Here is a 27,341-nt window from a genome sequence, read left to right as displayed (position 1 = left end):
TCAATCAGTCACCTCTTACAACAAACAGAGGGGCCCCGAGTGGCCGAGTGGTCTAAAGCGCTCTTTGTTACAGATCACTGCCATCTCACCTCTGTCTGCGTGGGTTCGAGTCTCAGATTCGGCTAATGTGGATATGTGAGAAAGCTTGCCAGTAGCTTCTCGTGGGTCGGTAGTTCTTTCCGGGGTTTTCCCGGGTTCTTCCTTCACCATTAATACTGGCCGCCATGTATAGCCTATCATGTGCTGAAAAATGGCGTTAAACCCTACAACAACAACAACAACAAATAGAAGACTGTGCTGGACCTATTCTACCTCCCTGAGCCTACATTAGGGTTGGCAACATCAGAAAAGAGATACATATGCCTTACTATCAATAATTCAGGCAAGGAATAAGATAGAAGGTTAAGATGAATGATGGACTACATTTACATATTACAAAGGAACGTTACTTGCCTATAGAAGAAAAAATCTTCTGCTTCCACCAGTTTTTTCCATGTGGGTGTATTAAAATATCTGAAGAAAGGCAATGAGAATTTTAGTTTGGTAGATAGTGTGAACATTGTAGTGTTTGCATCAATCATCTTCTGTGCCTCTGAGTTTGGTCCTGCATCCAGACATCCTAGCCTAGTCTCAAACACTGTCATACCTGATGCTGCAAAAAGATACTGTTAAGGGTAAGTGAACCATTACAATTTCAATTTCCAGAAATGATTAGTTAATGTATGTCATCAAACAAAATTATAGACAGGTGTGTGCTTAACTATTGAACATCAGCTAATTAAACCACCCCTCAAAAAAGTGTAGAACAAATGTGAAGCGATACAGACATTAAACAAAACATGAATGTAATCTACAAGTACATAGCTCACCTCTAAAAAGCGTTTGGTCTCCAGTAGCAACGTTGAACATTAATATTATCATGCTGATAATAAATCTAGACTAAAGAGATCCTGACCATTGGTCCCTGTTAAAGAAACTACATGACATAAAAAAATAAAAATGAAACTATCTTTTCTATGAGGTACTATAATGAGTTTATAGACACAAGAGATACATTGACATCGAGAGGGGAGGGGTGTTAAATGGTTTAATAGTTTTCTTTTATATCTGCATTGGGAACAAATGTCAATAATATTTCTTTATTTAATTAAGTTGTTTGCTTTTCTGTATAAATTACCTTTATTTTCAGGATAACAAACATTTGAAAGATTGTTAAAAACATAACTCCAAGAGGTTTTGAGAAACATCATATGAACCTCTGAAAACATTGTGTATTACATTACTGCTTTTGATTGTGAATGTGGATATATTAAATTGTTTTTGTTGATTCCCAACAAAACAAGTGATCCTTAAAAAAGCAGGGACATAAAATTTGTGAAACAACTGTCAATGTCAAAACTAAATTTTAACAAAAATATTGATGCTGCAATTTCATTGCAAGTACTAGTGAAATTTCTGCTCTTCCTTGAGCAAGCCTCTGAGTGCTGATTTGGGAATTTTAAGTTCATTACAAACTTTGGAACTTGTTTCTCCATAATGAACCATATCTGTGAAACAAAGCTTTTCAAGCACCAAGTACTCCTTTATGTTGCTTCTCTTGCTACCATTGATGACATTTGCAAATTACTAAGATAAGCTACTGATAAAAGTTGGATACATTATGTTGTTATGTATATTTAATATAATTGTTTGTTATGTTATTGTAATGTAATATTGTTTACTGGATTTGATATTGTCTCGAAAAGAGTTCAGTTCTGTTTGACTTTTTTAATTTTTTTATTGTAAATAACTAATAATAAAAAAACACTGTATCTAGTTGCTGACCTTGTTCCAATATCAGTGACAGTTTTGGTAAACAACTTTTCAAATTTGTTAAAATCTTTCTCAGAGTAAGAACCATTAAGTTGAGTCAAGGTCATACATGGACTATGTGACAAGTAGCATGTGTTAATTGATAACAAACTTCTATTTTTTCCAGAAGATTTAACTTTTGACCCTCATCCCGGAATCTGTTTTGCATCTTAAGTAGTCGTATAATTGATGTTATGATAAGAATTCTATTAGTCATGCTTTAGCATCTGACACATTAAGTTGTATTATGTTGTGACCCGTTTGGGCTGAATTTTTATTTTCTTCAACTTATTGAATTCAAGTGATTATTTTCTCTGGAAATACAAAAGTGCTCTGATATAATGCTTGGACAAAGACATTCACTAGAATTTATACAGAATTAAACAAAAACTGGAAAAATATTTTCTGTGATTTAACAAGATACTGCTGACACATGTTACAATGCTATTACAGATGTCATCACCTTCCTTCTTGAATTTCATTGGGATCTGAAATGAAATTCACTTAGAAGTTTTCATTGATAGGACTTGTGTTTTTTTAATTCTTGGATTATTTTTGGATTTAATTTGTAAAACCGTAAGTTCATTTATTTTTTCATTTTTCACTTTGTATTCTATGGAAATAAATTATTTGTTAAATTTTTCAAAGCTTGTTGTCTTCACCCTTTTTTGTTATTTTTTTTATAGCATAGACTTGTAACAATGTTACATACATGATGGTTTAGTTTTATGTCATTTTTTTAGCACTTGATAGGGTATTCATGGCAGCCAGTATATCTCTTGGAGGAAGAAAGAAGGAAAAAACCACCGACTCACTGGAAGAATACTGGCAAGCAATGGCTTAGCCAAAGACTTTGCCCATGTTGACAGTGTGTGTGTGTCTGTGTGTGTGTGTGATTTGGATTTTTAACACAGCTTTTAACAACTTTTCAGTCATAATGCTACAATGTCTGCAGTATGGCAGTTTATAGTGATGTCTAGCACTGGGGCATTATGCTGCAGACATGTAGCGTGATGTCCCACCCAGCCATATTATGCTGACACCAGGCTGACCATGTGGACAGAGATGAGATGACAGTAATCTGCAAGGGTAAGTGCTTAAGAACAATCTGCCACCTGGGACTCACTGTTACCTACACAAACATATTTATAACAGTGTTCAACTGAGCAGATGAAACAAGTGGACCTAACACTCTAGTGTGACCATTACCGGTAGTTCTCACACTGGAGGATTTAAATGCATTTTCACCTTTTTTAATTGTTCCACTCTTTTTAATTATTTTGATAAAACAAAATAATTTTAATTAACATGAAAATACAAGACAGATCTACTTGAAATTAATTGTAAGAATACAAAAAACAATTCCACAAATCAGAAATCAAAAGTCAGCAAATAATTAGGTTCCAAGATATGCTTGTTGACATAGCTATGATGGTAGATTGACACTTTTCACATCTGAATTCAAGACAGCATATATAATTTACTATTATAACACTGAAACCAAATTAAAAGTTAGAAATAAGACATGAATTTCAGTTGACAAAGTTTATATATAATGCCAAATAATATCATTTAGTTCTTATGATGCTGCCACCAGTAGGAATCACAGACATTTAAATGTTGCTGAACAGTTTTTTTTATTGTGTAATGAGAAATCTTTTGAGTAAAAATCCTAACAAAATATATGATTTCTAATAATGCTTGATCCGATTTCCAGGCATTAACTACCGTTTTTGACAACAGAATGAGCGATATATCAAATTATTCTGAGTACTTTTGATCATGATTTTCATCATGTTTAACAGATGTGGGCCAATTCTTTTGGCATTTCAAGAAGAAAAAAAGTGAAATCCATGCCTGAAAAGTGGGTAGGAGCTAAGAAATCCACTCCCCAAACTGTTGCCTTGGATCCAGAAAGAAAGGATGGATAAGATGTGGTGATGTTTACATGTAAATGCTTTTGTAAGTGAAGTATGCCAATGCTGGGGTGGCACAGTAACACTACTCTTCTTCACAAAGGAGAGGCAAGCTAGGAAGGAACAAAGGGTCATACTGATTTTATGTGACCATAGAAAGAAAAAAAGATTAAGTAAAGGTTAGAGTTTTGTAATGCCTTGCTATAGTAAAATCAAAGCCAAGACTCTTGATATTTCTTATGGGAACTCTACTTTACATATTATACATTTCCTAGTGAAGTTCTGAAATATCTGTGGGAAAAATATAATATTGCCAGTGGTAACATCACTTTTATTGCCTCTGTGGCAATATCTCTTTCAGAACTACTTTTTTTACATTCTAGAAGGTATATTTCCCTAATGTTTGTTATTCAGACCAATATTTCCACATTTAAGCCTATTTAATTTTTCTTTTTCTTTTACTCCTTCTCTCTTACTCTTTCTCCCTCCCTATCTCTCTCTCCAGCCACATTCAAATGTACAGATCTTGAAATGCATCAATTATAGGCCCTATAGTACACATTTATGCAATGAGGTACCAATCTCCAACTGAAAAAAGTAGACTTCAGAAATTAACTTTTTAATAATTAGTTTCTACATGAATCTTGGAAACTGTTTGTGACTGAACTTACATGACCTGTTGTCAACCATACCATATTGTATACACGTAGTACTCTACAACAAAATGTATACATTATTTTGGAAACTGTTTGTGACTGAACTTACATGACCCGTTGTCAACCATACCGTATTGTATACACGTAGTACTCTACAACAAAAGGTATACATTATTTTGGGAAAAGATCTTATGATTAAATACCTTAATAAAATTTGTTAAGTGTCAATTTTAACTCATCACAGTCATGTTTGAAAATGGTGATCGATCAGGCATAGATTGCAAATAAAAATTAAATGACAATCAAAATATTGATACAGTGTCTGCTAATCACTAATGAGTTATAGTGTAAACATGCCAAAAGCTGAACAAAAATTAATTTTTTTATTGTGGAAATAAATGAAGAATGAAAATTCCTACAAGTAAACTCACAATCATTCAAATCTTTTGCTATACTCTGAAGTCTGTCAGATACAACTCTTTGTAATGTTTAAATGCATTCCTTTTCTTATGAATACAGTCAATAGTTTGACAAATATACAGTTGGAAACATGATATATGCAGCTAAATGTTTTAAAATATTGCTGTCCCAAAATGAATGTAAACTTGTTGAGGAACTTCTTTTTATTGATCTAGTTGCAGCTTTTAATCACATTGGCATAGATGGGAGAAAGCACCTGCAAACTGATGGATTTTACCATATTTTCAGCAGATATACGGAAATATTTTCCTCATGAAGTGGAAACATTTTGTACTTTTACCACTCGTGACAATGCATGAGTGAAATATTTCCATATATCTAGCAAAAAAGCCCCAGATATCCTCGGTGATCACAAAAAAATAGTATCATTCCTAAGACAAGGTAAATTACAATACCCTGTGATGTAGGAAGGAGAGACAATTTTAGAATTTTCAAAGATCAACAGAGAGGAACTACAGTGTCTATTATTTCCATACTTTCATGGGCAGCATCATTACAATATCATCCATAATGTAAATGAGATTAATAAATACAGACTTTGTATCAATATGAACCAGTTCAAAGTATCAAAATGAAAACAATGTATCTTACATTCCAAGTTCCATTTGGCAACTTCATTTTTCAGATCAGGCACTTCAAATTTAGCATTCCTGATTTTTGCCAGTTTATTTACAAAGTCACTGACGACCTCCTCTACCAGTGGGAGATACACGCTTACTGCTTTGGGTCGCATCATCATCTGCTGCACAGCACTCCGCAAACGGTACCACTCCTCCCCATTCCTTTTGAATTAATATTATAGATTAATAACATTAATAAAGAAACAGTCAATTGACACAGTAAACATTTCTGTTTTTTTTTTTTTTAAAACATAATTTTGGTTCTGAACTACAAAATGTGTAGGATTGTTTTCAAGCAGAGCAGATTAAATGCAGAATAAGAGCAACTTCCATTGCCTATCATCGTAAATCCAAATCTTTTATAGTATTGCAGATTCTGTAATACCACTTAGGGCAATAAAGTACATGACTTTGAGTAATGTACCTAGTGCACTAATTTTTTTTACAGAAAATGGACCATTTTGGCTAATGAATTACTGTTTGTTATTCAAAGTTGTATCAGTCTTAAAACATTCAGTACACTTGTCCCAATGAAACCAAAGAATGTATTTTTGTACCAACATGGCAAAATTTGCCACTGGCAATCGCAACAATGGACTTTGAGCATAGAATCGCAATAATCAGCCTTTATGTCAGGGAGTGAGCAGATATGAGAGAGAGAGAGAACAAATCATAGTAAGAACATACACTGCAGTGGAAGTATAGTAGGGCCAACTAGACATTCAAGTGAAAGCACAATGTCTGAATGACCAGCCACCTAGGAGAATAGTGATAATAAGATCTCCCAGATGGCCATTGTGGTGACCTTACTGGAAATTAGAATGGCATCATTGTCATACAATGTCTTTCAGTGAAAACCCCATGCTAATATGATCATTCATTCAGGAGAAGTGAAAACAGGATTTTTAAGATGACCACTGTGGAGACCATACTGAATGTCTAAGTGGTACTAAATATATTTTGAGCCAACTAGACATAATAAGAAGTCTTTTAGTAAAAACCCAATGTTGTGGCCATAACAAACATCAGATAAGTACCATTTTCACTTAGAACCAACTACATATCACAAGAAGTCTTCACACGAAAACCCCATGTCAATATCACATTCCATTCAAAAAGAGTTGCAATAACAAGATTTTCATATTACACATCAGATCAGCACCATTTTCATTTGGAACCAACTAAACATGATAAGAAGTCTTTTAATGAAACCCTTATGTTGATATGACCATCCACTCAGGATAAGTACCAATAAACAAAATTTTAAGGATTTTAGACATAGGATCTGCACTATGGAAAGTCCAGCAGTCTAAGATGCTCACCTTTACAGATCACTCACACATTTCACCTCTATCCATGTGAGTTTGAGTCTCAGCTCATTCAATGTGGGTATGTGAGAAAGCTTGCCAATAGCTTCCCTCAGGTCCATGGTTCTTCCTGGGGTCTTCCTCCGCCAAATATACTGACTGCCCTGTATAATATATAATGTACTTAAAACGGATGTTAAATCCTACAACACCAAACCAAACTGTTTTCATCACAAGAAGTCTTCTGGTGAAAACCTCATGTCAATATGACTTTCTGTACAGGTAGATGAAGGTGTGTGTAAAGTTTCATGGCAATCGTTCAAGTAATTTTGGAGAAGAAGCCAACACAAAATTGTTCTAATGGATTGACATACAATACATGAAAGACCTTCCCATAAGCTCTTATGATCTATGACCAGTACCACTAATAAAAACGATCAGAACAGGTCACAATCGCTTCTGGCAATGAATGGGAGACAATACCTACTGAAGAACCCTGAAAAATAACAGTAATAACAATATGATATGGATCCCTGATTGCTGGGGCAGGGGTAACATTTAATGGGCAATGCTGAAAATTGTAACAACAATTAAGAGTTTAACGTTTTTTTCCTGAGTTTTTCATGGTATAAACTGTAAGTTGCCAACTCACACAGCAAATAATGCCCGAAGGGCGTCATGTAAGCTGTGTGAGTCAGCAACTGACAGTTTATACCATGATAAACTCAGAAAAAACAATGTTAAACTCTTATAATTGAAATCTTAATTATTCGTTATGTTTTTTTGTTTGCATCATTAAAAAACAGAAATCTTAGTAGTAATACATGTTTTCGGGGTTTCTGTTACGTAGCTATTTATAGCACTTGGGATTGTCCTGCTTGATTGTAATAAGGTCTTCATAATACCAGTCCTTAAACCAATGGAAGCCAATTTTATTCAATTACTTTTTTAAACATTGTTAGAATGTTGTTTTACTTTAATGCTTACTGCAGGGGTGTCCAAACATTTTGCAAAGAAAGCCAGATTCGATGAAGTGAAGATGCCTGGGGGCCAATAGTTCCTTCTGATGTTTTTTTTTAACCACAAAAGTTACATGCAAATATACACTGTTATAGAACAATACATAAATAAAAAACAAACAATAAATAAATAAAGCAATTTTCATTGTCACAATTATCTTTATTTTTCAAATGGTAATGTAACTAAATATAAGTCACTCAGGCAGACATGAATAACTCTAAAAACACAAGTCTGCCTTTCATTCATATCTGGAGAGTCAGATAACATTGAACTGTATGTAATACCTTAAATTTCCATGAGTTAGATAAATATCTTTGCCTCATGGTCATTTTAAACTAATGCAAAAATTTCTGTTATCATTAAAGTTTAAACCAAGTGAACTCTGCTTTTGTCTTTTAAAAGATCTTTCAGAAAATAATAGTTTGTGCCACATATACAGGTACATAACATCAACAGTTATAACCAAATCTTATTCAAGAGTTTAATAAAATAAGTGCCATAAGTCCAAGAGCATAAGTGTGCTTTTGGCTTTTCACTGTTAATAGTGACAGATGTTACCGTTCAAAACACTCAATTTCAGATTGATCAAGAACCGATAACTTGCTGATTCTAATGAGAAGGGTGATACTGAGATCTGGATTTCACTAAAGAAGCCAGGTCTTGTTTGAGGGCAGTGGTTGAGATGCGTAAAATGTCACGTAAGTGGGAGTCACTTAGTCTTGACCTCAATCGGTTCTTGTTTAAGTTCATGACAGAGAATGTGGAGCCGAATAAGCTCAGCATTTTCTTTGCAAATTTTCACATTTATGGAAATCTGCCTTTATCCAGCTGCCCGTAAAAGTCAACAAGAGAAACCTGCTGGTGTTTGGCGTGCCACTCATTGTCACACTGCAGCTCAATGAGCTCCAGCTGCAGCTGTGGAGGAGCATCATCAGGGTCCACGGAGAAGGGAGAAGAGAAAAGCAACATGTCCATTTCAGTAACTGCAAAATCCTGAAAGCGTTTGTTGAATTCCACAGAAAGAGATGCGATAGCTGTTGCATAACTCTTCATTTGCACACCGATGTTGTCCTGTGGAAAACTGTCAATTACGTCTTTCAAAGCTGGGAAGTGCGTGGTGCAGAGCTCTGTTTGGGACACGTGTCTTTGGAAAAGTTGCAGCTTCATTCCAAAGGCCTTGACGTGAACGTATAGCTGGCTCACCACTGCATCTCGTCCTTGAAGATTAACATTCAGCCCATTCAGATGCTTCGTTATGTCAACTAAAAAAGACAAATCTGCCAGCCATACAGGATCGGACAAGTCTTCCATCGGTTGCCCCTTTTCAAACAAAAAAAGTCTTATTTCTTCTCTGAGAGAGAAAAATAGCTGCATTGCGGACCCCTGACTTAGCCACCTCACATTGTTGTGATATATTAGGTCTCCGTATTCAGCTTGGATGTCAAGCAAGAACTGCTGAAACTGTCAGTGGTGTAGAGCTTTACAGCGAATAGAATTGTTTGCCTTTACCACTGGTTTCATAACATGATCAAATTTGAGATGTTTGGCACAGAAAGCCTGCTGATGAATTATACAGTGTAGTTTAACAGCGTTACCTCCTTCTTCGCTGACTTTATTGCAGATCAGTGTGGACAATCCACTTTGCTCACCAGCCATGGCAGGCGCACCATCAGTAATGATTCCAGAAACTTTACTCCACAGTAGTTTCATATCATCAACGGCATCACAAACAGAAATGAATAAATTCGTTCCTCTGGTTTGGTCTTTAAGGCTTTGGAGGTCAAGCAGCTCCTTTATTGCGTTCATGTTGTCGTCAACTCCTCTTAAAAAAATCAAGAGATGTGCAGTTCAGAAGCATCGGTGCTTTCATTGCAGGCTAATGAGAAATAATCAAAAGTTACTCCCCTGTTCCTCAGTTGTCTCTGAATATCTGACAATATGTCCACAGCTCTCCGTGCCACAATGTTATGTGCCAGGCAAACATTCATAAATTCTTGCTTTTTCTCGGGGCAAATGTTCTCCACCATTTTCATGACACAGTCTTTGATAAATGTACCTTCAATAAAAGATTTGCCATGTTTAGCTTTTAACATGTCCACTTCGTAGCTTGCTTTGGTGATATTTTCCTTTGACTCACAGGCCCGTGTGAAGAATTGCTGTTGTGACGCCAGAGCAGCTTGGAGTTGCTTCACTTTTTCAGCGTAGTGACTCCCTGTTAGCTTGTTGTATGTGTTAGCATGTTTAGTGTGGTAGTGTCTCTTTACGTTGAAATCCTTAAACAAGGCAACCGCCTCGTTACAAATGAGACAAACACAATTGCCTCGATTTTCAGTGAAAAAGTACTGTAATTCCCATCTCTCCTGAAAGCGGCTGCCTTCGCTGTCAACTTTCATCTTTTTCTTTTCAGTCGCCATGGCAGAAATGAGCAGAGAACGGTTCGCGTGTTGGTGGGCCATAAATAATACATTATATGACTGAAGCTGCGGGCCATATGAAATCTTACCGTGGGCCGTGATTGGCTCGCGGGCCGGACTTTGGACACACCTGGCTTACTGCATGTCTGCCTTAAGTGGCAGTGTTTATCTTATGCTGTACACGTGACTATTTATAGAAGTGAGTATTCTTAGAAAAGTAGTTCTCCTTACAGTTCATACAGAAATAAATGCAATTCATTTTGATCATGTGGTAACATTCTGACCAATGGAAATGTTACTTTCCTTTACCAGCTATTGGCATTGCAATTATCTGCCTATAAACTCTCAAAGAAGAACACGCAACTGGCTGGTGGTATAATACTCCATAATACTGTAAAACCATGATTATATGCCCAATGGATGTTTCTGACACAAACTGAAGGCACAGCACAAATGGTATCATCTGAAAAAGATGATGACTACTGTATATGGGTGAGTGATATGGGGAACATACTGGGTCTGTGTTCTCATAGTCTAAAGCCTTTCATAACATTCTGGGACAGTTAATCTATGGGAAGATGAATTTTTATTATATGGACAGGGATAATTCAGTCCCAGAAAAGGTAAGCTACACTGTAGCGACAGGCAATGTATTAATGATATTAAAATGCAATTTATGTGGGATTTTTTTAATGAGGAATACTTTCATTTTACAATGTTGTCAACAATTCTGACAATTTATCAGCAATTTCACTGCTGCCAAATTTTAAGCTGAATGGCAAAATGCATTCAAAGCTGCAATTAAATCATCTTTATACAGAAAGCGTAACCAAACAAATTTTTTCAGTCTGATATGCTAGTACAAACAGAGAATAACTATATAACGGGTTGTTTACTGCTGTAATTGGATTGGAATTGCAGTAAAATAAATGGACTTTATAAATTTTCATGTGGCTATTTTTCATGTGGAAAAGATAATGATCCATAACAATGCATACAAAATGCTCCAAATTATGACTGAAATGGTGCATTTGCAACAAAAATTCAGAAATGGAAAGTGAAAATGATTAAGTGGCTGCCCTCAGGTAACCTTCAGAATTATAATTCACCATTTAGAAACTGACATAAAACTTTCCAATTACAAGTATATATACTACAAATGTTCATCAGATGCAGTTTAATTCACAGCATAAATCATTTTTATAGTGATGTCTAGCACTGGGGAATCATGCCGCAGACATGTAGCATGATGTCCCACCCAGTCACATTATTCTGACACCAGGCTGACCAGTCCTAACACTAACCTCTTAATGCTGAGTGCATAGCAAGGTAGCTGGTAGTACCATTTTCAAAAGTCTTTGGTATGACTCAGCTGGGGTTAGAACCTGCGACTGCCTGCATTTGAGGCAGATGCTCTAACCACTTAGGCCACTGGAGTGGTCTCTTAGCTAATAGTACAGATCTAGAAAAATTTGGACATGGTGGAGACATATACAGGAAATGTATTCAAGAGTAAAATTACAGCCAGTCCTACTTCCATAAATGCCAATGTCTCTAAGGTTTTTAATATACACTGTATTCAAAATGAACCTTAAGGTCCTTTAGCAGTGAATTTTGAGGCCAACCAGTATATACATATATTATAAAGAACTTCAGATAATAAATTTTACTGAAGACCTGAGGCATAAACAGATAATTTTTACAGTTGTCAGACAAATCTAGGGATACTTTAAAAACAAAAACCTTATGCCTTTCTACAACTGCCATATAATTTTCTTTAACTACCATACCACCTTCAGTTTTTTTATAATTTTCTACCATACAATCCACAATCCATACATTTTCTCTCTCAGTGTCTAAGATGACCAAATGTGTCAGTTGCCCACAGATATTAAAGTTTGATAGGTACGTGAAGTGCTGATCTAAACATTATTGTTTTTATTGTTTTACAGCATCATGAGTTGTAAAAATTAATAAAAGCTTCTATAGTATGCCCTTTATGTGGGGAGGGGTGGATAATTAAAACCATATGTGAACAAACAAGGAATTATTTAAACATCATGGAATTTTTCAGTACATTCTAATATTTGGCTATGGTATTTCAAAACAGCAGACAGCAGGGATATATACACTTACGTATTCCCTAGTCCTGGTGAAAGACCTCTTTGCTGCCTGTATCTTTGTGTGGTCTCCATTAAAGGTACTATATAAGGCACCTTTCCCTCACTCTGAAATATGATCTTTACATATTCAGGGTCGAACAGATGCACCACAGTAGTACTTCCTATTGCTTCTTTCATGATTCTACCATATTCTTTATATCTGGCAAGTAATGCGTCTTGAAGCCTATTTATGTCAAATTTCTTAAATGGACCTGAAAAGAATTAACATTTCCTTGGAAAGAAATAAAACATGTCTCTAAAAAGACAATTCTGACAGACAGAAAGTCGAGTTTCAAAAAGCAATGAAAAACAATACATGACAAAATATTTATTGTGAAAATGTTGGTAAATGCCTACTAGTATAACACAGTAATAATTTATCAAACAGCTTTGAAATAGTTTATAAACATATATTTACTTTTTAAGACTGATTATAAATCAATGATTTTGACCTTTGACTGTCTGCTGTGTTTTTACTTGATATTCTCTAGTTACTACTGAGTTTAAAGTTGCATTTATTCAAATCATTATATTGTGTGTAAGTTAAATATCTGATCATTGCTGACTGATATTAGCATGATTTGAAGCAATACTTCTTAGACTGACTGATAATTATCTAGTTTTCATGATGACAAAAATTAATAAAAGTATCCCATTTTGATTCAGAGTTGCAAAAAGCAAATGCTTACATGTCACTATTTTCTAAAGAAATAAGCTGCATAATTCATTTTCTCATTTCAGCATGCCAAGATTATTGTGAATCATTTCAGCATGCCAAGATTGCTTGTGAAAACAATTATAACATGGAGGCAGGTGTGGATCACATTGTTGGGGGGCAGAAAAAGCAAAATTAATGGATTCGTACATGATTAATGTGAAAATATTATGAATTAAATTGGTAAATGAAAGCCAGTTATATCACTCATGATCAAAAATGGCAAAAGTGCATGGACATTTAAAAACATTATCATGAATGATGCACATTTTAATAAAAAATGATATTTATAAAAGCAATGAAAAACAATACATGACAAAATATTTATTGTGAAAATGTTGGTAAATGCCTACTAGTATAACACAGTAAAAACTAAGCAGGAATTCAGTGAAATTCATGTTTTAATTTTATACATTAATCTGGTTTCAGTTTAATTTAAAATGTAACAGGCTCTCTTTAACTATGAAAAACAACTGACTGACACAACAATGCCTACATGTGCTTCCAGGAAATCTTAATTATATGCTTACTCAGCAGTATAATTGGGCTTTATTTTGACAACTGTTGAGACCTGAATAATCCTTCAACATGATGACACAAACTAATTAACAGATTAACTATCTTCAGCTGATTACAATACATGAAAGGTGCTGCCAACACAATAACATGGGTGTAGGGTCAGCATAATGTTTTGTTCAAATCATAATGTATATGAGACTAAGTTCTCTCTTTTTTCATCCAAGTCATTTTTTTAAAAATTATTCTGCTGCAAGAAATTTGTAATTATTCTTATAAATAATAGAGTTGTACTCATTCACTGCCATGTGCTACTGGTGAAGAAGTATATGCTATCCTGAGGAATTAACCAAGGCCAAATACTAATGAGCTTGCCACTGGCTGTTAATGAATGTAATTCTTCTTAGGAAGCTTAAATTTATTTCCTTAGGACTGATAGACAATGTTTTGCTACTGAGAGGGAGGCAACTTTACTGATGCATAATTCTGTGATCATTGCACATCAACTTGAATAATATTAAACGTGTGTCAATTTATTAACTTAAGCCAACTTATGAACTAATATCTGAAAATATTAAAATACATTTAACAAAACTTTCACAAATTACTGAGGGAGAGATACACTTGTGATATGCTTTTGATTTGAGTGAAAATTCATATTTATTTACATGTGATTTGTTTTATGATACATACAGGTTGTGAAAGCTCTTATTATCTGAAGCAGAAGAAAAAGGCAAAATTTACACAAAAGAGACCTACTTCATTGACAAGATTTAAAAAAAGTAATGTAGAAGTTAAGATTCTTTCACAAGATGACTGTAAGCATGCAACAAACACCAAACGTTACTATTAGAATACTATGCTGCTATTGTGGCAACCAAAAAGCCACTAAAAAACACTACTTTTCCAAGATAGCAACATTTTTTGAAAAAATCTATCTTGATTCCAGAATTTTCCTTCATTTAATGATGTAAAACATAGAAATTATGAATGCCACCTTATATGCCTGTCCTCTATAATAGTCCTCTGTGTTGACAACTGACATTTTGACACAGAAACCATTTATCTTCCTTCACCCAGTGACAATGATCACTGTTTTTTTTTTTTAAACCCCAAAATCAACAGGAATCTTCCTTAGCAAGTGCAAGACATTTAAAAAGTTTTCTACAAGCCTGAAATGTAGAACTAGGCTAACTGTGCAGAAATGATTATCTACTTTCAGACCCAGTGACCTTGACATCTGACCTCAAAATCAATAGGCATTGTCATCTTCATTACCCAGATTGCAAGCCATCCACAAAGTTGGGTCCAGACATGAATTGAAGAATTAATGTTATTGAGTTGAAATATACTGTATTCTTTCACTCGCACTGACCCTGACCTTTGACCTTTTGATTCAAAATCTATGTCCTTCTTTACCCCATGTGCATGCCATACACAAAGTTTTGGTATCCATAGATGGTGAAGAAATATTTTTTCTTTTAGCAACAGTTATCTTGATCCTTAACCTCAATATTTATGGGTTCTTCCATACCCACTAGTGCAAGTCTGCCACAAATTTTGGTAACAATAGATGGTACAGGACTGAAGTCTTTTTGCAGAAACCATTTTTCTACTTTCAGTCAAAACAACCTTGATCTTTCAGCTTTGGAAAATGAAACTGAGAGGGTTCCTCTTTTTACTCAAATGCAAGTCATCCATAAAGTCCGCTAATGTTGGAAAAGTTGAGTTATTGTGTGAAAACCATTTTATCCCTTCAGTCAAAGTGAGATTGATTTTGGAGCTTTTGACCCTTGAAATTTACTGTGTTCTTCATAACCTCAAATGCAAGTCATGTGCAAAGTTTGGTAACTGTAGATGGTGGGCAACTTGAGTTACTGTACAGGAACAAACTTGGTAACAGACGAATTTTCAAGACGGCTAATGTAAGAGGCCATATTGGATGTCAGATCAGCACCATTTTCATTTAGGACCCACTAAACATCACAAGAAATTTCTAATTGAAAATCTCACATTGATCTGTTCAGGAATAACTATAAAATATTCAAAATGGCCATTGTGGTGGCCATAATGGATGTCTGTGTGTCATCATTTTCGTTTAAGAGTGACTAAACCTGGGGTTCAATGTGTGTGTAAAGTTTTGTGGCAAACATCCAATTTGTTTTGGAGGAGTAGCAATAACAAACTTGTGCTAATGGATGACAGATGACGGCCATTCCATAAGCTCTTCTTGTTTATGACTAGACAGTTAAAAACTACTGCACCTAATTACCTTCTCTGTATTCAAGTAATGTTCCCAGGTAAGGAAGGCCCTTTGGCCCAGGAATTTCACTGAATGGTTTAGCACTGTCATACTGAGTTGTTTCAGCACGATCTATGGTAGCAGCTGTACTCAAATTGTATTTTGTTATGACCTGTAACCCCTCACCATGGCAACATAGCCTTAGGTACCCACAAATACTCTTCTTCATCTTGAAATTAAATGGCTCTCGTAGAACAACTGAAGAAGAAAAAAAGCTTAAAGATAAGCTAAAAACTTATTTATGTCTTACATATCTTTTCGAAACTTCTGGAAATTGTCTAGCCATTCACACATGTCCCTCACTAAATGTAACCTTTCAATAATGGTTTTGGCTAAGAAATATACTGTTGCATACCATCTCCCTGTATTTCCCAAGTCTAATAACATGATAGATGTTTTCAGGTGGCATTTTAAAAGAGTAAATCCTATTACCTATAGGAATTATATTTTTTTTATTAATTACTGTAACTGCTTCAGTTCCAAAAAGTGGAAATGCTTTTCTTTCAGAAATTCCAGGCCTGTATATTGAAGGTCCACAGGATGTACAGCGTTAAAACAATGGGGATGTCCAAGAGTAGCATTTGCAGGCTTAAGATAAGCTTTAAGTGTTTATGGAGAAATCTGAAGGACTGTTTTGTTTTAGTAGGAAATAAGTAAATTAAATAACTGTCAACAGGCATATGAACTCATTATTAATATAATAAACAATACTATTTTTTAACATTATGGTGAATGCTGCATGTTTCTGGTATATTTGTCAAACCTGGCAGATTTCCCTCTCTCTATTGTATTTGTCGAACCTGGTAGATTTTGTCATAGGATCAAAGTTCACCTGAAAAAGAAGGGCTTACATTAAAATGGAATTTTGTTCACTCAATAGTTTGAACTAGCTGACTGCAAAATTTGAACTTGTACTATGTGAAGCTTTCTTCAAATTGTGTTTTACAATAAAACAATTTATTTTGTTTCATTTTCGCATATAAACAATGTTTATGAATAATTAAAGTTAACAAATATTATATACCTAAAGAAAATACACGAAGATGTATTTATATGGAAAAAAAAAGATTTTTAATTGATAGCTAACAATACACAGATACAAGAGCAAGAAAAGAAAGATAACTAACAGACTTGTTGCTTTAATTACATCAATAATAATAAACATTTGACTTGAAAATGAGATTTTATGAATTTATTTACACACCTGTATCATATGAGAACACTTATTTTCTCAAGAAATCTTGATAGTTACTTTATTACCTAGTCACAATAAGATTGCTGACATGCATCCAAAAGCTTGACACATTTTACTGGACCCGAAAATCATCCTGGTAGTTGATTTGCCAGAAGAATAATTAGGAGATCCCACACCCTATGATAAGGGAAAGACTTGAACGTCAGTGAATCCTATATGCTTACAAATATTACAATTACAATGCAACTGACAACAATTTAAAAGATAAATATTTATTCCCCCATCAGTCAAAACTTTCTTCAAAACGTAAACATTCATGTCTGCATGATAACATGAAGTGTAGTCTGATGCAGCAAATGGAACATTACATTCAAGTAGAATGGACATAAAACACTTTAACCTTAATGATCTTTGTTAATGCAACTTATAGTCAGTACTCTGTTGATGTGCTTTAAAACTTGATGAATGAAACTGAGGGTAGATAATTACATCACGGAAGCATGTGTTACAAATAAGTGCTAGATAAATGAACAAATATATTTACTCTGATCTGTCCATACGGTATAAAACTTCCAGAATATAAAGAAATATGAAATGACCACAATCCCTCTCTTTCTGCCTCAATCGTTTTGACTTGCTCATGGGCAAGCAATCTGCAAACCTGAGGCAGCTTGTGCTGAATTTAAACCTGTCCTACTACCTGTTGGGCAAGATGATTTATGCATATAGACTGTCTGATATTGTTCAGCATAATTTTTTGCTTTTCATCTTGGTGGGGATCGGGTGAGCATGATGATTATAAAAATATACCATCCACCATCTCTCCATGCAGTCTACTTTTATCTATCAGTGTTTAACAGCACCTCAACACAGCAATGACTATGGTACCAATCAAAAGTAATGTTCTTAAAATGTAAAAATGAAGAATTGTACGTAAAACCCATACAGCTGCTCTGATTCCACACATTTATTTTCTCAATCAAATTTGATATAACATTAACATAAAGCCAATGATTTGTGAACTTTATTTAAAAAAATATATTTAATGAAGCACTACTTCTTTTTTAATCCTACATTATTTAAATTTTGGGCATTTCTTTGTAAACAAGAGTGTCTCAAGACACTGAAGCTCTACTGTCCAAAAATAACTGTCAGGAATTCAAGATAAGACCATTTCTTATTTAACTCCTGAGTGCTGAAACCATCTCTGATGATCTTAAGTCTTTAAAATTTTCAAATTAGCCACTGTAGCAGCCATATTGGATGTAAGATCAGCACCATTTTCATTTATGACAAACTGGACATGGAAGACTTTGGTGAAAACCTCATGCTGATATAACCATCTGTTCCGGAGAATAGTGCAAGACTTTCAATATGTTCAGTGTGGTAGTCATATCTGACATCAGATCACACTAGTTTATCATTCAGGACCAACTACATATCATAATTAGTCTTCTAGTCAAAACATATTAATATGACTTTCCATTTAAGTGTTTTAACAAGAATTTCATGATGGTAACTAAGGTGACCATATTAGATGCCCTATAGACCCATTTCAAGCAGACATCATAAGAAGTCTTCTGGTGAAAACCCTATACTGATACTTCTTTTGATTCAAGAGGAGTAGCCATAACAAGAATTTCAAGATGGCCGACATGGTGCCTTATGGGGGCACTCACCAGATAATATGTACTTTTGAGAGAGTGACATATGTAAGGTGAAGTAGTTCGCATTTAAAACATGCACAACAGAGAGAATGTTGGCATACCTCTATGCTACATTAATGTAATGTGGATGATATTTCTTTTGGATATTGTACTTTTGGAAATTTTACATGATTTAAGCACACTGCTAACTAAAATGACTGCTCCTTTGTGTTAAAAAATCAGCCTGAATTAGTCTAAAGTACACTATACATAGCAGCTATTAAAATAGGGAAAATGAATTTTGCCAGACTAGACAATACCAGCTTCTGAAAGTGCAATGAATGAATTACCAATTATATAAAATGTAAAAAAAGTTATCGGCTCCTTTTTATCCAATTTATCTCTGAAGTTCAGGAAGTGAAAATGACCAAGCAGAGCTAGCACTTTTTTGAAAGGTGCACATCTGAAGTAAGGCCAAGCTGTATACTCTATAACCCAAAGTACACCCATCAATGATACACCAAAATAAAGGGAATTAAAGGTTCTTTGCATTATACCTAAGATATACAAGGTCTTTTTTAAATAGCCAGTATAACCAGTGAGGAAAGCCGGGGAAATTCTTTCTCTTTAAAATCCTAACCCTATGCAAAATATGAAACTGTAGAGTGCCACCTTACTGACCATTAGATCAGCACCATTTTTATTTATGGCCAACTAGACATCATAAGAATATCCATTCAGGAGGAGTAGCAATAGCAAGATAGTTGCTATGGCAATGTCTGAGCAACACTATTTTCATTTAGGTCCAACTAGACTTTGGGTTGAATGTGTGAGTAAAGTTTCAAAGTAATCCTTCAAGCAGTTAAGGAGTAACTATAACAAAATTGTATTGCTAATAGACAAACAGACATTATATGACAGATAACAGGCCATCAAATAAGCTCTTCTGGCCTATTCAGTTAAGGAGTAGCTATAACAAAATGTTATGCTAACTGATGGATAGACATTGTACAACAGATAGCAGGCCATCCGATTAGGTCTTGTGGCCTACAACAAGATGAGTTAAATTTGCATAGATTAAATGCACATTTTTAGTTTGATAGTTTAAAATGTGCTATAGTTCAAACAAAAGTTGCAAAAAGTAACTACCAGTAAAATCTGGCAACTCACCATGATTACAGTACCAACAGGGATTTTTCAGGTATTTTCAAATGATGCCATTTATTTAAATGACATGGAAATATGCACCAACCCACCAAAAACAAATAGTCTGTGTCTAAACAAGTATGTTGGCACCTTCTTTACATTAAATAAACAATAGAATATCATGAACTGGTAATTTCATTATAAGCAAAACATCAACTGAAAATGTGATGTATCAAATTACTTTGAGAGATAGAGTCAAGATGTAAGACAAAATCTGTACATGTATGTTTGCAATATATGCATATGCTGTTGCCAGTTTAGGACAGTAACAGATTTTCAAGGCTGCTGTTTTATGTAAATGTTATAAACTTTTAATATTTCATCAGTATTTCACAAAACATGTGATTTGGTAGATGTTTATATATTCATCCTGACTCATTTACATAAAATGATGTGACCGTCAAATTAATGGATAACTGAATGAGTAACTCATTAGACACATTAATTGAATGAGTAACTCATTAGGCACATTAACTGATTGAGCAGCTCATTAGGCACATTAATTGAATGAGTAACTCATTAGGCACATTAACTGAATGAGTTAACTCATTAGGCACATTAACTGATTGACTAGCTCATTAGGCACATTAATTGATAAAGTAACTCATTAGGCACATTAAACAAGATCATATTTCTAAATAAATGATAGATCTAATATTTTGATTATAATACTTGCCAAAATCATTCCTGTTAGAATATTTGTGTCAGTAATACTTTTCTTTAGCTGATAATGAAATACATTAGATAGTTTTTGATATTCTTTTTTTGTAATGATGACACTGCATGGAAACACTTATTCAGCTACATAAGTTAATTCTTCCCTTTGCTATTTGTTCCTTTCTTCTCTGTTATGCTTGTAGTTGAATTTTACACATTTTTCCTAATCATGATTAATTCAAAATAATGAAATTTGCTTTTAGCTGTAACTCAGTATACCTCTGCACCCTTTATCAATGATTGCTCACAACCTCTCTCCATGTTGTGACTTTAACATAGTCTATTTTGTAAAATATCTGTGTATTAATATGCACGTAGCTAAGAATATCTTCACCAACAATTGGGTCTAATATCAATGTGTCTGCTTCAGAGAAATATGCTTGTGATGCGAACCATGTTTTATCAAGGTTCTTATGAAGAGAGTCATGTTTTACTAACAGAATTTGTTGATGCCTTTGAATCTTCCTCATTTAATACAAGGTTCAGTTAATAAAAACTTTTGTGGAAACAATTGCATATAATGTGAAAATAAGAGTATAGATTAACATGTGTCACAGTTTTACTTTGCTCCACTCCTGCTCTCTATCTCTCTTGTAAAAGACATTGATGATTTGATACTTTCTATTTTTATATGATGCAATAACAAAATGGTTAGTTGATATTATTTCTTCATGATGTTGGGGACTTTCTGGTTATCTTTCATCCAAAAGAAAGGTGACACACGTGCTTCCCATGCTGATTTGATTAGTTTGGTTTTGTGGGGTTTAATGCCATTTTTCAACACATGATAGGCTATGAATAGCAGTCAATATATTCAGTGAAGAAAGAAACATGGATAGATCTAGTAACCCATGGTCCTTCCCATGATAAATGATGCATACAATCAGAATACAATCCAGAGAAATTATGCATTTAACTATACTGATTCTCAAAGCAGGGTTCCCCTAGTGACATCACTCAGATCTGAGTCATGTAAACTAATCAAGTAGCACATGGCCTGGGGGGGTGGGGTGATATTTTGACATGAAAATGTAAATATCTTGCTAATCATTGATGACATTGAGTCCAAATGTTCAGATACTGCAGAAATCATCATACTGAATGTGGTGGTTTATTAACTACCTCAACGTCAAGAGGACCACAGTGTCATAGCCCTGATTGAGAGAATAAAGGAAATTAATGGATGAAATAAATAGAGATCTAATCAGGGAGATCAAATAGAACAAAGGCCCCCATACGAAGAATATAACAGTTCAATTAATTAGATAAACACAAAAAATTGTACAAGACCTACTGTAGTTTATATGTCTTCTAGAAAAATAAATTGACAAAAAGTTATAAAAATGCAAATAGCAGCAAATTTCATCATGAAAACAAGCAAGCATTTCAAACTTAATTGTCTGGCATGTCTGCATAACCTGGTCTGGTTAGGGTCGATGTCTTGCATTGGTTGCAGATCACTCTCAGAATCAACTAGTAGGATGGGGTTGACTTCTTCCCTCTGGCTTCCTCACACACAGCTGCCTATAATGGACTCACTCTCACATCCAGTCTCTTATGGGTAATACAGTTATTCCAGTCTCTTATTGGTAATACAGTTATTCCAGTCTGTTATGGGTAATACAGTGTTATTCCAGTGATCTCTCACGATCAGCCATGGAAGCTATTTCCTTACTTTGAGATTTGCTTTTGTGTTTTCCTTTAGCAGAATCATCTCGTTTTACCCCTGGTTACATGTCTTTCAAGACATCCAATTTACACATCCTTTGGACAATCATTCTGAGAGAGTATACCCTTATTATCTCCAGAGCCAAGATTAAAGCTGTCAAATTGTAGAAAACTTTTACCAGGTATCCACAAATCCTAATGATCAGTTACTTGGGTACACAATCAAAGGTAAATTGTATTACATGTTGTTGTTGTGGGGTTTAACACCATTTTTCAGCACATGACAGGCTATACATGGCAGCCAGTATTAATGGTGGAGGAAGTACAAAGAAAAACCCGGAAAGAATCACTGACCCATGAGAAGCTACTGGCAAGCTTTCTCACATACCCACATTGGCTGAATATGAGACTTGAACTGCCGCAGACAGAGGTGAGATGGCAGTGATCCATAACAGAAAGTGCTTTAGACCACTCTGCCACTCAGGGCCCCCTGTATTACATGTGTACAAACCTGAAGTTAAGTCAGCATTTTTTAAATTCGCAGTATCTGATATACATCACTATCAAACATCATCTGCTAAAAAGTCTAATAATTCATCCTCATTGTCCGATAAATTTCTGAAATCCTCCATCATGGTCTTTTCATTTTTCTGCTGTGGCCCACTGCTTCAAGAAAAACATTTTTCAATGACCCATGGTGTCAAAAAGGTGGACAGCACCGGTCTAATAAATTATCATGGTCGCGTCATTGTAAATACTGAGTCCCTTTCTTTGCCATTGTTTTCATTTGTGGATGCCTATTTAGAGACTCAGCATGAGCTTTGTAAGTAACACTTTGATGATACAGTTTGTGAAATCTATTAAAGATTGCAACTGAACACATGTCGGTTATGCAGCGAGATCAAATGACTACTCTCTGTTAGTTGCTCTCAACCACACTTAGCATACAGGTACCCTATGGGTCATTTTATTACCTGGATAATTATGATAGCTTTAGCCAAGACCCTTCTTTGCTTAACACAAAAACTTTGACTATCATAGGTTTGCAATGTAAGACATTTATAAAACACAAGACATCGCCAGGGAACTCACCACTGATGAATCCTGTCCAATCAGAATTTAGGTTCATCTAATGACCATTATTAACACACACCTGTCCAGAGTTGGCAAATTTTAAATGTTTCCCACTTACCTTATGAAACATGATTTTTACAAAATTTCAACTTGTGACAAACATTCCAACAAGTATGAATGCTATTCCTACATTTCAACTCCTGGCATTCTGATAAAACCGAACCTTTACTCCTTGAATAGTTTTGCCTGGCACAGTGACAATTATCACATGGAACCTCAGTAAGAATCAATCATGTCCATACCAGATGTAGTAACATACAGGCATCCTCCATTGTGCCATGGATTTAATTCCATACCAAATCACATACATTCATTTTATATTGCTATTGTCACAATAGCAGCATCAAAGTTTACAAACATCTGCAAAAGTCACACTGTTACAGTGAATAATTTAGAGGTGACTGATATGGAGGTCTACCTTTAAACAAACGTTCACAATGAATTAGCCCCTTTATGTAAATATGGTACAAAAAGTTGCAAAATTGTAGGACATATTTTTTATACACAAATATTAGAAAGGTCTATATTATGTAATCACTTTAAAAAATATTTGTGGTGCTGTTTTTATTTGCAATAAAAATTATCTTCAATAATTATCATGTCACTTTGGTCATAACATCATGAAGTTTAATCAACAGCATAGCAACAAAATAAAAATACACTGTAATAACTTCCAGCTGCTGGTTGTAACTAAATTATGTTAAATTGTAAAAAAAAAAAATCATAAACTTCTACTAGAATAAATAATCTATTATTTTTCTTTTTTCCATAACTTCATCAAAAACTGTCTAAAACAATTACATAGTTGTAAAGTCGAGGTTACTAACCCATGAAAATAGTGACGACTAATTTGTAATGGCATCAATAAACTACTATCATAGTGCAGATTCAGCTGTACATATACTCTCTTGTACATTTCAGTGAATGTTTTAAAATAGGTTCGATATAATTTGGGTTTTATACAATTTTTATAAAAAGAAATATACTGGAAAAGAAAACGTATTATTTGTTCTAGTGGCAGTTTATTAAATATTTTTACTTTTTTTATTTTATAATTACCACACTTTGGTATCGGCACCACCAGCAGTAAGAATTAATTTCAATATTTAGGTTTGCGGAGCTCATTTTAAATCATGTGATAACGTAGTCCTACATGTAAGACCTCGACGCTGATATTTATATTAGGGGTGTCAGCACTAAAACAAGAATAATGTGACATGTAGGACTATAGTACTAATATTAGTACCCCTACTCATACCTTGACCACAACAATTTAAAAGTTGAGGCTACGACATCGTATAATAGTAGTAAAGATACAAGACGGAGTAATACAAGTAAAAATAAACGATATGCATAAAATGGTACATGTTGACAGCTATCTGCGCATTGTATTATCAGGTCCGTGTGACAGCTGGATACTTACAGAAAGCAATTCCAGTCACATTTTGGGACATTTCATCTTTCTTAAGTTCCAAATAGGTTGTGAGCTCGCCCAGACTTTGTCCTATTTGCAAAACGCCATATATTCGTATCTTCACTTTCAGTTTAATACGTTTAAGTGAATAACACATTTCATGTTAATGATAAGAAAAACAAAACGAAATCATGCAGTGATTCAATCAATAATGTAAATTCTTTAAATTTACGAAACTAAAATGCTTACTGAACCACGTGACCGTATTTATCAATTTTCTTTATTCCCGAGGGTAGGCAGTAATGTCTATGCATTCATGAAGCATTTTTACGCCCACTGAGCAGTGATCTTGTCAATCATCTAAGCAAAAAGTTCAAGCAAATTGCACAGAATGTATTTATAAGTCTGGAGTTTAATTGTTGTAGCCGGAAAACACATCATGCATAAGTAAGAGACTGAAGCTGAATCCTCCGGCTTGGAGAACACCAACATGGCGGGCAGAAACATAAAGTCTGGTCCAAATAGTTTAGATCCAAGCGTTGCCGACAAGATGCATTCAAACACTTTAAAGGTAGAGAGAGAGTTTTTAAACAGGATTAATTTGTAGTAATAAGTTTTCGCTTGCGTTAGTCGTATTCTGTATTGTAATTAATTGATAAGTAATTGTACGCTGATTACACCCAAATATACAAATCTAGCCACCCAACTGAAGTTGATGCTACCATCCAAGGTGTAGGGAGGTGCATTTCTGATGTGAAGTCATGGATGACGTGTAACAAGCTGCAGATGAATGATGATAAAACTGAGGCCATTCTGATTACAAAACAGACTTTCTCATTCACATCCTTTACCTCAAAAAATAAATATCAGCAACACAAACATTAAATTCACACAATCAGTACGAAACCTAGGTGTTACTCTGGACAGTACTCTCACATTGCACCACCATGTCATGACCATATGCCAGGCTGCATATCTTGAGCTGAGACGCATCAGCTCCATTCGCAAATATCTTTCAGTTGATGCCACTAAAACACTTGTGTGTTCATTAGTACTTTCAAGACTGGACTATTGTAACTCAATTCTGTCTGGTATATCTCAGTATCTATTCCAAAAAGTTCAAAACACAGCAGCTTGGGTCATACTTAGAGTACCATGATCAGAGCACACCTCCCCGCTGCTCTGTACCCTACACTGGCTATCCATTCGATCCAGAATCAAACACAAAATTTGTTCGTTGTGCTACGTTTCACTGACGGAGTCTAGTCTAACATACCTATTTGAACTCACCCATCCATGTATACACACCAGCATGATACTTATGCTCCTCTTCTCACAATCGTATACTCATTATTCCCACTATGAAAACAAAGTCGTATGGACAGCATTCTTTTGCATACCAAGCCCAGCAATGTGGAATGAATTGCCCACTGAACTTAGACACAAAGAAACAGTGATCACATTCAAGAGCATTCTCAAAACTCACATATTTTGGCTGCAGGAACAAACTTAAAGACCTAATGTTTCCTACCTTAAATATTCTCAGCATGTTTTTTAATGTTTTCTAATTTCATGGTGTTTGTTTTTGTAATCATATCATTATATATGTTTTTTATGTACTGTCTAATGTTGTAAAGTGCTTAGAGCTTCTAAAGATTAGGCACTATACAAAGTCCTCATTATATTATTATTATTAAAAAACCGATTCAGAGATACTATGACGTTGATACAGCGTAGGGCCATCTTGGAAACTTGGACAGAGACAAGCAAGTTTTAATTTTAATTTGTTGTTAAGGTGGTGGCAGATAGAGCTCAAGTGACTAGATCTAGATTTTTAGTTCAGCAACCACACATATAGTCTGTGTAAACAGATGAATCCCCCACACAAAAATGCATGATCCCACATAGTCCTACAATGTAAGATATAGCACATGTTGTTTTTATTTTAGTGCTATGTCTTACTATCCAATAACGGCTTTGTATAGTGTGATCGGAATGGGTAATCAAAGTTTCAGGAACATCTCACACACTTGGCAGCCTATATCAACACTCTTCCACTAATTTATGTGTAATTAATATATGTACTGTGCTGTCTTTATCCTGCTGGAATGAAAATATGATACTAGCAAATGGGTGCATTTTCATGTTCCGTTGACATACATTTGAATTTGTTGTAATGTGTCGGTAGTCGAAGTAGGTTCATGTTGGGGATGTGTTTCTTGAACAAAACAAACCGTTACTTACAGTTCCAATAGGCATAATGTATCTTTATTCATTTCATTAAAGAATAATATTTGAACTTAACCCGATTTGAGCATTTCCGGCTTTTATTGCTTTCCAGCCAACTGAAATGTAGGCCAACGAAGCTTGAAAACAAGTCCATTTCTTTTGTGAGAATTTGA

The 27,341-nt window shown here is 34.7% G+C and overlaps 2 protein-coding genes across 4 annotated transcripts in view; one reads left to right on the top strand and one right to left on the bottom strand.

Moving 5' to 3' along the window:
* Nucleotides 1–25,035, bottom strand: part of LOC149787860 (putative cytochrome P450 CYP44) — a 43,482-nt gene extending 18,447 nt beyond the window's left edge. Inside the window, exons 1-7 of one of the 3 annotated variants that reach the window (XM_089974090.1) lie at nt 24,949–25,029; nt 17,220–17,331; nt 16,723–16,791; nt 15,930–16,157; nt 12,401–12,638; nt 5,495–5,685; nt 454–652 (exon numbers count right to left, since the gene is read on the bottom strand). In XM_089974090.1, the coding sequence (XP_089830216.1) occupies nt 454–652; nt 5,495–5,685; nt 12,401–12,638; nt 15,930–16,128 (827 nt within the window). In that variant the 5' untranslated portion in view covers nt 16,129–16,157; nt 16,723–16,791; nt 17,220–17,331; nt 24,949–25,029. Of the gene's footprint in view, nt 1–453; nt 653–5,494; nt 5,686–12,400; nt 12,639–15,929; nt 16,158–16,722; nt 16,792–17,219; nt 17,332–24,948 lie in introns of all 3 variants that reach the window. The other 2 variants (XM_089974091.1, XM_089974089.1) reach the window with 2 other exon arrangements.
* Nucleotides 25,036–25,201: 166 nt separating this feature from the next.
* The window catches only part of LOC149787859 (cortactin-binding protein 2-like), a 135,095-nt gene continuing 132,955 nt past the window's right edge, over nt 25,202–27,341 (top strand). Inside the window, exon 1 of the mRNA XM_089974087.1 lies at nt 25,202–25,510. Coding sequence (XP_089830213.1) covers nt 25,430–25,510 — 81 coding nt within the window. The 5' untranslated portion in view covers nt 25,202–25,429. The remainder of the gene's footprint in view (nt 25,511–27,341) is intronic.

Source organism: Sinohyriopsis cumingii, chromosome 11 (genome assembly GCF_028554795.1).
Source record: "Sinohyriopsis cumingii isolate HCF-2022 chromosome 11, ASM2855479v2, whole genome shotgun sequence".
In the NCBI taxonomy this organism is placed as follows: domain Eukaryota; kingdom Metazoa; phylum Mollusca; class Bivalvia; order Unionida; family Unionidae; genus Sinohyriopsis; species Sinohyriopsis cumingii.
This window is presented reverse-complemented; position numbering and strand designations above follow the sequence as displayed.